General features: G+C 37.2%; 1 protein-coding gene across 4 annotated transcripts in view; it reads left to right on the plus strand.

Annotated features, from left to right (window-relative positions):
* Window positions 1–14024, plus strand: part of RELCH (RAB11 binding and LisH domain, coiled-coil and HEAT repeat containing) — a 73493-nt gene that overhangs the window by 8671 nt on the left and 50798 nt on the right. For all 4 annotated transcript variants that reach the window (XR_014690247.1, XM_084511147.1, XM_084511151.1 and 1 more), the window contains exon 2: window positions 7029–7118. Coding sequence is in view for 3 of the 4 variants with exons in the window: in XM_084511147.1 (XP_084367273.1) it covers window positions 7029–7118 (90 nt within the window). In the remaining variant the exon portion in view is untranslated. The remainder of the gene's footprint in view (window positions 1–7028; window positions 7119–14024) is intronic.

Here is a 14024-nt window from a genome sequence, read left to right on the forward strand (position 1 = left end):
CAGATCTAAAATACATATTCAGACACAAGTATTTCCTTAGGCCTGAACATAAGCAATTCTTCTGTTCTACCTCTAGCACAGAGGAAAAAGAAAAAAAAAAAGTGGCAGACCTGAGTAGTTTCTAAGGAAACTTGTCAGTTGGGTTCTGTTATCAGTCTGCTGGTTTGCCTGTATCTTCTTGTGAACCTATAAATTATGTGGATGTCCTAAATATAAAGATGAGCTATACTTGGTAAAATGTACTGTTGGCTTCTTCAGATGGATATGGAGTGTTTTTTCCAGTGTCTTTGACTTCCAGACACCTTCAAAAAAAAATAGTTTTGTTTTCCTGATGACATTAGCTTCCTTGGAATAGAAAATTTGACTGTACCTTAATGTCTAGATCAGGAAGAGGAAGAGTTTCTCCTGTTGAATTGTGCTGCTATTAAGAAACTTCTGTATATTTTCTAAAGTTGCATGGAATTGCACCCTTACTTATCTTACAGCATGGGTTGTAGGTTGAAAAGCACTGCAGTAGTCAACATGTGTAGCTTTGGATCTGAGAGTATCCTGTAATCAGAAATTTTTTCTTGGATTCTCTCAAATATAATGGTAATTACATGTTTTCCTGACATTTATAATTCCCAACTACTCTCATTATATTGCGGCTAATAAAATTTGGAGCCTAATTTACTATTATATGTAGCATAACAGTAAATTATATAGCATGTCTGTTGGTTGAATTGTTTTTTTAATTCATAGGAAAAATAAACCTTAGCAATTCCCTGTCTTTTTATCTGTTTCTACAGAACAAATTTTCTACCTTCAGTTCAAGAATGAACAGTAACTTATATCTAAAACTGCAGAGAGGTACAACCCAGAAATCCACTGTTAAGGAAGCCTCATTAAGGTTGAAATCCTATGTAATTAAAATTTAATTTAGTGAAGAGAGTGTGTTGTCAAATAAATTACTTCTGGTAGATCAAGTTGCTTGTGCAATACTTCTAACACCAATGTCAAAGCATTTTGACCTTCTCTGAAGTGTTTCAAAAAAAGTTGTCCGTGCTTTTTGTTGTGGTTCTGCTTGAGTGGGCAGCCGAGCTCCACCACAGCCGCTCTCTCACTCCCCCTCCTCAAAGAGGAACAGGGAGAAAATATGATGAAAAGGGCTCAAAGGTTGAAATAAGGATGAGAAGATCACACAGTAATTATTGTGACGGGCAAAACAGACTCTGCATAGGGAGATAGTAAGATTTATTGCCTATTACTAACAAGCGAGAGAAGTGAGAAACAAAGGAAAGAAACCAAAAGCACCTTCCCCCCCATCCACCCTCTTCCACCTCCTCCCCCCGAGCGGCGCAGGGGAACGGGGGAATGGGGGTTATGGTCAGTCTACAGCACTTCTTCTCTGCCGCTCCTTCTCGGTCACTCTCGTCCCCTGTGCTGTGGGGTCCCACCCATGGGATGCAGTCCTTGATGAACTGATCCGGCGTGGGCTTCCCACAGGCAGCAGCTCTTCCAGAACTGCTCCAGATATGGGTCCGTACCACGGGGTCCATCCCTCAGGAGAAAACTGCTCCAACCTGGCTCCCCTACGGGCAGCAGCTCCTGCCAGGTCACCTGCTCCTGCGTGGTCTCCTCTCCACGGGCTACAGGTCCGGCCCGGAATCTGCTCCGGCAGGGGTCTTCCCCAGGCGGCAGCCTCCGTCGGTGCAGGGCCACCTGCTCCACCGTGGTCTCCTCCGCGGGCTGCAGCGTGGAACCCTGCTCCACCATGGTACTCCATGGGCTGCAGGGGGACATCCTGCTTCACCATGGTCCTCACCACAGGCCGCAGGGGACTTCTGCTCCGGCGCCTGGAGCACCTCTCCCCCTCCCTCTACACTGACCTTGGCATGTGCAAGGCTGTTCCTCACTCCCTTGACTCTCCCTGCTGCTGTGTGGCGCAGCGTTTTTTCCCTGTCTTACATATGCTCTCACAGAGGCGCAAAACAACATCGCTTATTGGCTCGGCTCAGGTCAGCAGTGGGGCCCTTCCCAAACATGGGGCAGCTTCTAGATCCTTCTCACAGAAACCACCCCTATGGCCCCCTGCTACCAAAACCTTGCCACGTAAACCCACTACACTTTTGGAAGGTGAGCTTCTGGAACTCTGCAAGCTCGAATACTCAAAATTCTCTACAAATATTTTCTGGTATCTGGTAGCATGAACAACTTTGTTACGTTTTTTTCCAGGTTTGTGATGTGTTTCCAGGCCACATTCTTGCCTTAGTAAGGCTACAGTAAATGACAAGGAGAACTGTACTAAACATATAAATTGAATTTCTTCCAGGAGTGTTTTCTTTGTTTTCCATTTCTGTTTCTTTTTCTGGTGAAATGTAGTGATATTTTTTTCTCCAAAGAATGATGTGTGAGGATGGGCTTCTGAAGAGTCTAGATGATGGTTTCATAATAGCATGATAGGCATAAGCTTTAAGCTAGATTAATGAACTTTGAATTTGAGCTTTTACTGTCTTGAAAACACTTGCATCTTCCTGTCACATATATGAGCTGTCTTCTTACAGCTTTATCTCCTTGCATAAAATGCATATAAAGCCTAGCTTAATGGAAAAGATTTGGTCCTAGTGTATCAAATATCCAGAGAAAAGCTACCTGTGGTCTTCATGGTGAAGAATTCTTTGCATTGCCTCTTGCTTTGTGTGGATGCTCATCTAAACCAAATTGCCAGCAGCCATTTACTACCCTCATCAGTTTAAAACGTGGTAACAATCTTGTTACAGAAATTTTTCAGTACGAGTGAATGCTAACGCTTGCAAAAGACAAATCCACTTTGAATCTCTAATCGTGTTACCTTTATTACTCCTTGAATTTCAGGGAAGATGAGCTTGGTCTTCAGATGCTCTGCTTGGTTAATTGCTAGTACGCGGTGATTGGATTTCTTCCCATCTTCAAGCAAATGTGACAACTGCTTTGCTAACGGTTGCTTTACCAACAAGTATTTCTAAAAATTTAGTTGTTGTCAAAGTAAATGCAAATAGCTTCTAAAAGATCTCTCTAATATTTATTGCACGTGTTCATCAGGAAGCAGTACTGCTTGGTTTGTCTGTCTTTAGCAGATATAAGATAGTATACTTACATAAAGAATATTAAGTACTAAGGTAGAAGATGGCAATTTATTTCTGCTTAATTTTTCTACTTTGTGGTCAATGTGATTCCTGTTGCATCCCTTTATTTCAGCTAATTTACCTAAACTGTTTTTGCCGTAAGAGTGAACAAAATTTAGCCTTATCTTTGTTATGCATGCTAGTGTAAGGAGCTACCACTTTGTTTTGAGTTTGGTTCGTCTGTTTGTTTTTCCTCCCTTAGAAAGTTACGCTCAGGTTGTATTGAAAGACAGAGGTGAATATGCCTAGGGAACAGAAGCTGTCAGCAGAAACCTGTGCATAATACAGGTGGCAGGTCTGGGAATAAGAAGGGAGGTGGATTTTTTTTCCTTTGGAATGAAGCAATGTTTTAAAAGATAAGTCAATAAGCAAAACATGATGGTGAGCCTGAGTTTTAACTTCACAAACGAAATGAAAGCGGTTCCATTTTCAACAGATGGTTTAAAAAACTTAGCTTTGAGTATCAAGTACGATTCTTAGCTTTTAGATTTTTCTTAATACTTTTCCAGTGGCTCAGGTAGGAGACGAGACACATACAGACTCTTTTGCTCTCCCAATCTATTTCTTGGTGTTTCATGACCAGGAGGGATGAAAAGCCTCCCCCTCTCTTGCTTGCTTTCTGTGCACCCCTGGCACCCTGTCTTGCCACATCACAGGGCTGCGATTTTTAGTGCCTCCTTGTCAGCACCATTCCTGTTATATTGGTTTGATATTTCTGAAATACAAAATTGACAGCAGGGTTTTTTGGCTTTCACTAGAAACGAATTACTGATTAAAAAGAAAGGTGTTTTAATTCAGAAGACATATAAAGGAATACGAAGCCTATGCATGGTTGATTGTTGGTGAGAACGTGCGTGTAATAACAGCAAAATGGCTTCCCCCTACTGCCTTGCTTTTTTTTTTTTTTTTTTTTTTTTGCTAGAACAGAAACGGAGGTCAGCCAAGGCATATTTCTCCTTCTCAGCTCTTTCCCTCTGCGGGGCTCTGCTTTGATTTTTCCTTGCCAAATAGCATAAAGCTAAGATTTTTCTTTCTCATTAAGATTTTTCTTTTTCATTTAGACATTAACTAAAGAAATACACTTTCCTAAAACAAATTGTTTTTCCCCGCTGGTTCAGAAAGTAGTTCTCTCTCCTGAATGCTTTAGTTGGGATACTTCGACTCAGAGTGCAATTATTTCTACTTGAGAAAAATGGTGATGTTTCGCATTCCTTCGGCGGGCTGCATGGGCTGAGCACAACCCTTCCCATCCCGATTGCTCTCCTTCACACAGCCCTGCTAATTTTCGAGGTGAATGAGGCCATTGTGTGGCCTGCAGGGAAGGTACCGTCGTCCCCATCTGACCCTTTGCTGTGCAGGTGTGTCCTTTATGGAAGCATAAACCTTGAGTTTATAAAATGTTGTTGTCTAAAGACAACATTCACTGTAAACCGTATCTTCAAGTAGAAGGCCATTGTCTCCACATTCTTCAAGTACCAAGATTGACTTGGTTTAGGAATGACAGCACCAAGTTTAATTATGCTTTTGAGGAGGAAAGTCATCTGTGAGGGAGATTCCGTATACCAACCTGTATATGAGTGTAGGATGTTTGCTGTTATGAACACTGTGATGGCGATGAGAAGTCTAAACAGTGAACGTACAAATTTTCAGCCTACAAATTGCTGGTGTGCGTGTAGATGATGCTTAAGGCAGTTTCTGGATGTTAAAATCACCAGGGTGTCTGGTTTTATTTGGTTTATACAAGTACTATTAACGCTGTAAAACTGGTGCATGTCCACTGGTGGGGAATTACTTGATTTACAGCTGCTGGTACAATATTAAATGGCCTCCATTGCCTACGTCCTGATGCTGGTGTAGATGGCACCGTGCTGTTTTCTAGGCAACTGCTTTTTCAAGAAGCCTCTGTTGCTTTGGCAAAGTTTGTGTTTCATGGCTGGGTTTGATTTACGAGTTTTGGGGAACCCTCTGCCTCTGAAATATGCTGCCAGTCACGTGAACAAGGTTTTATTGCGTCCAGCTTTGGATGCTTGGATAATTCTGATGTGGTTGACTACCTGAAAGTTTGGGAATTGCTTCTTTGATGTTACCTGCTTCGTAAGAGAAATCAAAAATTGGGCTGTGCTTTGCCACCGTGGTGCTGTATCTGAGACTGGGTCACTTCCTTTAAACATTGTTTTTTCATTGAGATCTTTATTTGTATGCTGTCTGTTTCTTTGTTGAACTTGAGTCTTGAATTTGATTTCAAAAAACTGAACTGAGAAAACTTGCAGTCCCAAACGAAATAAATTGCAGCAGCACCTTCCAAACAGTGTTAGGCGTTCAGAAAAGTCAGATGGGAAGACTTTCACACGGTGCATTCAAAATTCATGCTGCTAAGCACTGTGAAGCAGCCGAAACTGAATTCTTACATCAGGTTAGTGTCTGGAAAAACTGCGGAAAGATCAGAACCTGCAAATGAATGGTGAGGTTTAAAACTAAATACCAAATGGGATGTATTCAGGAGGAACAACCTATTTCTTCACCTGGATAGCAAAACATAGTTGTGGCAAAAATAAAAATGTGGTTAGATACTATCATACATATAGCATACACTACCATGTACTTGGTGTAGATAGCCAAATGAGGATTGCCACGCACTGTAGTTTGGAGCAGAATATCTCTGCTTGAACTAGCAAACTTGTTATTCTCAGACGTTTTGCAGATAAGCATAAGGTTTTCAATCAGTCTGTATAATAGATTCCTTAATTTCTGGCACAATGCAGAATTACTCTTTTAGATTTAAATACTTTCAATAGTGTTAGTCGTGACAGAATGTGACAAAGAAGGGATGAAATTGCTTCTCTTCCCTCTGAGAGTTGCAATTTTTGACAGCCATGTGGAATTTGTTCTTTGTTAAAGTGACAACAATTCTAATGTAATTAACATGATGTCTGCAGAGCTACATAGAAATTAATTTCCAAAGGAGGAGAAAGCTTTAAATTACTTAATATATTTCTTACATGTTCAATTGCGTTAGGAATGTATTCTATTTATTTTGGGTTCTGTCACTATTTCAGCTATTTCATTGAACCTTTTTTTTTAATAAAAAGGTGAATACGTACTTCAGCAGACTTGAAATTATCAAGATGTGTTGTTGTGTTGTTTGTTTTTTTTTTTTTTTTTTGCAGAAATGGAAAAGTTAGTGGTTATATCAAAACCTTATACTAGTTTCTAAATTTCTTGAATGATGTTAAATTCTGCAACATGAGTATTATAACTGCAGTACCAAGAACTGTGCTTGTTTTGCTTTAATTTTGCTAGATTCATTTACTAATGAATGCATTAAGTGAGTTTGTACTGGAGTTAATGGTTAGAGTCAGGAGATAATGCTGAGTAAATAGAAAATATAGTAAATTAAAATACAGTGAAGTAAAAGAAGTAAAGTGCTTGGCTACGTTAATGTGACTTAAGATACTAAAAAGGGGAACAGAACTGCTTGTAGCTTGTTTCAAAGTAGTTTGTATCTGCATGGTTTCTTACGTGTACTCATTTAAGTCCAAGAAGAGGTCTGTGGCCCATGCGGAAAAGGGAAGGAGCTACTACGTGCTCTTCTTGACATACTGTCTGGAGGGCAGAAGGGCTGTCTTTTGGGGAGTGGGGAAAGCGAATCTGTTACAGTGTCTGTTCACTGATCTTGATGTAGTGCTGTATTTTTTTAAAATTTACTGATGTACTCTGCTTAGAGACAGACTTCTTGGGAAATGTAGTGAAATTTCAGTCATGCAGCACATGTAGCCTTTTATTAATAGTTTCTGAAATAAGTTGTTTAGACTTTCTTCGTTAAAGCTGGTCAACTCTTCAGGACTTTCTAAGATGTCTTTTTTTCTTCTCCATTTTTTTCTTAAGATCGCGCTGGAAGCATCAGTACTCTTGATTCCTTAGATTTTGCAAGATACTCTGATGATGGCAATAGGGAAACAGACGAAAGAGTAGCAGGTAAGTTTTTATGATTTGGGAATAACAGAAAATTGACTTCACAATTTGCCTTGCTGTTTGTAGCAGCAGTGTATTTAGATGAACATTCCTGAAGATGAGTAAGCTTCACACTGTGGTTGTTTAACTAGTCACTTAATGCATCAGATTTCAGACATTTCTACTATAATCTACTATAATTATTGTACATTTTCAGGCAGGTGTATTTCTGTATGATGTTAGCAAGCAATATTCTTGAAACTTGGACAAAGTTTCTCACAATAGAAACCTACTCCCTTCTAATATTTAGCTGAAACACAAAATGTGTTCCATGTAGTAGTCTGTGACTATGAGCTAGGTAACAGCTTTCTGATGTACAGATCTGCAGTGAATCATGAGGTTAAACATAGTATACGTTTAGATCAAACGTGCTTTAAAAAAAAAAAAAAAAAAAAAAAAACACAACACAACATTTGGGGTTTTTCAGTTCCACAAGTCATCTTTGCTACAAATCTTAATTGTAGTGCTTTTCTTCTCTTCCCACTTGATTTCTGGACCATATAAGATTTTTTTCAAAGAACTGTCAGGGCTTTTTGCTTCTTGTAGTTGTTCTGAAATTAAGGCTGTGCAGTTTGAATTTCAGGATTTTCAATTATCTTACCAAAGGCAGAGAATGTTTTTCTTTTACATCTGAAATTTTTATAGTAGTTTCTTTTGCATGTGAGCTATGTTACTATAATCCATGCTTTTTTCAAAGATCAGATATTAAGCTATTCACAGCTTCTCCAGAGAAAATCATAAAATCTCTCTAGAATATGCATCGTATTTTTCTTCCTGTCAAAGATTGCTGCTTAACATCCTAAGCACCTGAGAATTGTCCATGCTGTGACCTTTGTTCACATTTTTTAGCTTTATGAAACCTGAAGTGATGCAAGCAGTCATACCTCTGCTCCACGTCACTGTTTCTGCTTTATCCACCATGCTTTATCTGAGCAGAAACACTGGCAAGTACAAAAGCACAGAAGAGGATGCTTAAACATAGTTCTGCAAAGGTTCTTCATTCTGAAATTTCTCTCTCAGTTAATCTGAAATAGCAGCCAGTATTGAACCACAGAAAAGAAACAGGGATGTTAGGAAATTGTCATTTTTCTTATGCAACCTTTGTTGCTGAGGTAGAGGAATAGTGAAATCCACAAACATGAAGAAGATTCATGTATTTTGGTGCTCTGGTCTGAAACTATCAGTAATTATTGCTCTTTGATTTATGTGAAAACTGTCAGATTCTTCCAGTGATTGAATTCCTGTCTTTTGCAAAGTATAATGTCAGTTTCAAGGAGTGAAAAATCTCAAAATACGCAGTTGCTGTTCTAAACAAAATGTCTTTTAAGGAACCCAGGTATTTCTGAATCATGTTCTGTAATACAGTGCAGAAGCAGGCATTTTCCTGATCTTTTTCATCATCTCTGTAGATTATTCCAGTATGTATGTAATCTTTCTAGGTAATCTTTTGTGGGAGTGTGGCCATGGGGGTCGACAAGGTGTCCGCATGGTCATTACGCCACGATCCTTCTTGGCAATAGTATTACTGAAAGAACTCGCTTGATTTTTGCTTGGAGCTGTGTTTGGTAACTGACTTGGATTAGAGGTGCTTATGGAAAGTGAGGACCAGGCAGAATTGGCATCTAGTTAAACCTTTCATCTTCTGATGGAACATTAATTACAATATATTGATTGTTTCCAGCATGGAATCAATATATCCTAAAATGAAATATTAAATGTAACTTATTATGTACTAAAATATTTTTGAAGACTATGTTATATTAATTGGCTACTTCAATGCAATAGACAAGCAGGATATTTACATTGCATTTCTGTGTTCCTTTAGAGAGATTTTTCCATGAGTTAAAAACTGATGTGAGAACTTGACCAAAGAAAGCAATACTAGATAGGATTTCTGGATGTTAGTGAAGACTTGAAGTTTTCTAGAACATCCTATTTCTGTTTGATTATAACTGCTTACGATCTCATGCATCAATTCTGTATGCAGCCTTCAAGCAATAAACTGACTTGCATGGAATTGCCTTCAGAAAACGTGCATATTAAAAAAAAATCAGTTAAAATACCTCAGTAGAGATTTCAAAACCTTTCTATATCCATCTCCTCCTTTGAACAAAATCTGGCTAATAACTTCTATTTTTGAAGTTGTTCTTAGCTACAAATGTGCTTTGAAATGTAAGTAGTCAATCCTGCGTATTTCTTCTCATATTCTTTCTTCTTAGTAAAGAACTTTGATCTATAGGAGGTAAAATTCTAATGTATTGCAAAAGCTGGAGGCCATGATCTGATAGTCATATGTTCTTTTGATAATTCTCAGGGTTAGATTTGAGTAGTTTCTTTTTTTAAACACATTTCTCATGCTGTTATCTTTGTGGGTTTTTTAAACGTTTGGACACAGTCCATGATTCCTATTATCAATTTCCTAGTCAAATGTCAAATGAAGGATAAAAAAGAAAGTTGTATCAGTCATTGAAAGAAACAAATCCTGAGTCAGAAGGACTTGAAAAATGAAGTTATAACATCCCATACAAATACTTGTTTATATTGGAAAGCACCAAATCAAAAATATCTGCGTGTACTGTCCAAAGCCTTCATGTTTCTGTTTTTGCCCCTATGGATAGTGCTATTTAGCTGCCAGACTTCTTTTACCTGTCAAAAAAAAAAAATATATATATATATATATATGTATAGGAAATAACTGGAAATATTCTTGGTAAAAATGGATTCCAGTATTTCCTATCTCTTAGTCCAGCACATTCCATCTGAAGTTAAAAAGCCTAGAAGCAAAAGTCCTTTGAAGAGTTGGTGTGAACTTGTTGTTTGGAAAATCTGATCAAAGGAAGTGAAGTGAGTCTCTTATCATCAGCTTGACTGAACAGATGCAAGTTGCAAAGACCCATCAGGATGTGAATGAACACTGCAAAACTAATTGTATAGAAAACATCTATTTTTTTTGTCGTTTACCTGATCTTAACATGGATCTAGAGTGCTGTGTAACTAATTGGATAAAGCATTCATAATACACAGTTTCAAAAAATGTATGCATTGTTAAATCTTGCAATGTACTAGGTAAAAACAACTTCTTCTATAAGACTAAGTACTGAAGCAGTTGGTGCTAAGATAAGGTCAGTACTGAAGGATTTATGAGGTAGGCTTAGTAAACCTCCGAATAGGAATTTTCATAGAACAACCAGAGTACAGAAGACCTAACTTGAAGTCAAATACCCTCCAGTATTCAGTGTAAAAAGGTCATCCCATGTTCTGAACTGAATCTTCTGCCGTATCTTAGCCTGACTGCGCATGTATGTTTGTGATCTAAAAACACTACTTTCTGTAATTCACAGTATTTAGCATTGCTAGCCTACCTTGGATGTCTAATGTTCTGATAATTTTAGAAATGCGATGCTGTTATTTCAGTGCTAATAAAATGAAAACTAATCAAATTCCATTTCAGTCATTTGTGTTCTTTGTTTTTTCTGTGTTAATTTCTGGCTAAAATGTGTATCTTTGATTAGCACAATAAAATATTGTCACTGTCAGGGCTTGGAGAGAAGAGACAAGTTCAAAAACTCACTTATTTTTGAGGATTTGATGTTATTTAGACTTATATAAATGTTTCTGCTTCTTGCAGAGCCCTTTTTTAAAAAATAAATAATATTAAACCCAATTCAGAAACAAAAAAAAAGACAAAAACAACAACAAATATCACAACAAAAGCCCACAATAGGAGTCTGTAATACTTGCTACTACTTGTTTGTAGTCACTTTCTAATGTTGTGTGTTCAATTTGTTCATACTGTAATGAACGGACCAGTTCCTGTCTTCTCATTTGCTGTCTTATGCCCCGTTTAGCAGTTGTGCATCCCCTTAATTTCTTTCAAGGTTAGTAGACTCCAAGGGTCGAATCTAAAGATCAGTCTGCTCTATCAGATCTTCTTTGTAGTTGTCAACTTGGACACATTAATGAGGTTAATGAGTTAAGTGTTCACTTCCCAGTCTTAAAATAATAACAAGTTATCTGTTAATTTGCTTTTAAGTCTCCAAATGATCATAATTTTTGTAGCTTGATAGCCATCCCTAGTACAACTTTGACTTTCAGTTCTACTTGTGTTATGTCCTGAAATGTTTTATGCAAACAGTAAATATGGTCACTTCTTTTCTTCTTAGGACTTGTATCTGGGAAGTGGAAATTAGGAAACATCAGGTCTTGAAGTATACTGTGATACTAGCTTCACTGACAACCAATTTCTTCTCATTGACAAAAGATGTAGGCACAAATCCATTGAATGTAATGGGATGTCATACACCTTTTAGAGGGGTGAATTTAGGACCTCTGGAATAGTTTTGGATTGATGGAGGAACTTGAAAATAAACAACAGTAAAACTTTTAACAGTAAGTCCAAATTCAGAGAAAGCTAGGTAAGCACAGGGGCCCTTGATACTGTGCTTCAGAGATCTACTTCTAAATAAAAATATTGGAATGCCATCAACATCTTCACAATGTCAAACTAGAGTCCGAGTGTTGTCTGAAGTATTTTTGTACTGAAGTTTGCAAAAGTCTGACAAGATCATTCTTATGTAGAATGTAGAATTCAGAATTCATGTGTAATTGGGTTAAAAGCAACACACCATGTAAACAGAAGCAAATACTGAAAAATTTTAAAAGTACTGTTTATTCCTTCAGCTTCCTTGCCTTTGCCCAACAAGAGTGCTGTTCGTATACATGTCAAATCGTTCAGTATCACAAATCACAAGTTGTACTTTATAACTAATGTTCATGTAACTGTGAATTCATGGGTCAACAACTTCTGAAGTCATTAATAAGTGAATGAATAGAGTAAGATCCTTGAAAAAAAAAAAAATTTTAATTTCTAAGCTGAGCAGACAAGCTACCCATTATTCATACGCACTTTTTTAAGTGGTAGATTAGCTACATAAAAAATGAGGCACTTAATTCTTGGTCTAATCCTTAGTTGCTTGCTTGAAAATTGAACTCTAAGTAGGGCTAAGTAATTTTTTTTTCAGAATAACAGGTGTAGTGATTTGAGTTCTTTAAAAAGGAAAAGCAAGACAGCCGCTTAAATCCAGAAAAATCCAGAAGGCACTCATAGGAGGATTAACCAACCTCATAGCTCCCAGTTTCTGCTCTCTGCTTTCCTGATGAAGAGAATCAATTCAGTTCTTTTCTTTCCTAGGCTGTCTGCAATAAAGCTCTTCATTCTTGAGGAGTGTAAACTCCTTTTACCAAGTACTGTAATTAGTTGCACACATTAAGAATTCAGTCAAGCATGAAGTTAAACTTCAGCAGACTTTATCAATGTTTTTAAACGGTTAACCTCGCAAAGGTATGCAAGCATTACAACAGGAGGAGAGAGGGGGAAGAGACCAGCTCTTTTTTTTTTTTTTTTTTTTTTAAAGAAGTCAGTACATCTACATGGTCAGAAAGAAAGGAGATAGGGGGTTGCATTTTTATTTAAGAAGAGATTCTCTACTAATGAAATCATTTGTTCATTATTTTAGATGTTGAATTAAAAATCCTCATGTGTTTTGGCAGAAGATTCTATCTCAGAATAACTTCTAAAATAGAGCTTCTAATCATAATTAAATGTTACTGAAATTGTAACTTTGCAAAAAATAAATTAAAAACTTGGAAACAAGCTTCTTTGAATAAAAGCCAAATGTGTGACTTCTAGGTACACTAAGGTTTGCACAGTGGCAATTATAATGATTACATCGCTAAGGCAAGGAAATAAGGTACAACTATAGCAATCCTGTTTTGTAGTGGAATGGTATAGCTGTTGTGACAGGCTGTGAAGTGACTTCTTCACAAATATATTAACTTCTTCACAAATATATTATGCTCCAAATCTTCTACTGTATAAAGAAAAACATGCAGCAGAGTAATCTTTTAAGGTTCAATGGGGAAAGTCCTAATAGCTTCTAAGAAATTTCAGCATCATCACAGTTAACTAAAAAAATTAATTCTTGCCGTCTGACATGGGTTTGTCTGACATGAGTTTTTTGGCTTTCTACGCCTTCAGTCATGTCTTATTCCTATTTTCCTTGATGAGATTCCTGAGTTTTTCTAGTTTGTGTTGTTTTTCCAACTTTTTTTTTTATTATTATTTATATCATTCTAGTGCAGGGCACTCCTGATCTGCAACTGTTCTGGTCATTGGAAAAAAAAAAATCAGAATAAAATGTTAACACAAAGTCATTTCCATCAGAAGAATTAGTGAATTTGAATTCTTTACTATTTTCAAAAACTAAAAAAATTAGTAGTTTTCAACTTAGAATTGTAACTGTCAATTAGTAAATCAAATGTAAGGAAGTACTAAAATGATCAGATACCTTACTACTACAAGAGCATTTTCTAACTTTGTTGCACAGAAGTATTTGCAGATCAGCATTGCTGACTACTAGAGAGATTTTATACATTTTATTCATTGTATCCTCAGTTGCGCTTTTATATCGCTGCAGTAAAATTCTGTGCATCAAACAAGTTCCTTTCATGTAGCAAATGTGGTGTACCGTAGTTACTCCTTCAGTTGTTATGGATAAATGCAAACTGAGTGAATCTTTTTTTCCATGCATGCAAAAAATTCTTAGTGATCCAAAAATTCTTAGTCACAGATGTTCCAAAAAGGAAACTACCTTTTGGAGTCTGCAGTAACATTTCTTACAAACAAGAGCCAATTCAGCGTTTCTGCCATGTACTGTCCTCTGCAAAAATTTCAAAATGCCATGTTAAATTATTTCCAGGTAATGATTAAAAGTCACTCGAATATATTCTTGTTAAAAGCAACTGCAACACTTCTCGTTTTGTGTGGGGAGCAAAATTGAGTAACTTAGAACAGTTTCAAGTAGTTTAACA

This window comes from Aythya ferina, assembly GCF_964211825.1.
Source record: "Aythya ferina genome assembly, chromosome: 2".
NCBI lineage: Eukaryota > Metazoa > Chordata > Aves > Anseriformes > Anatidae > Aythya > Aythya ferina.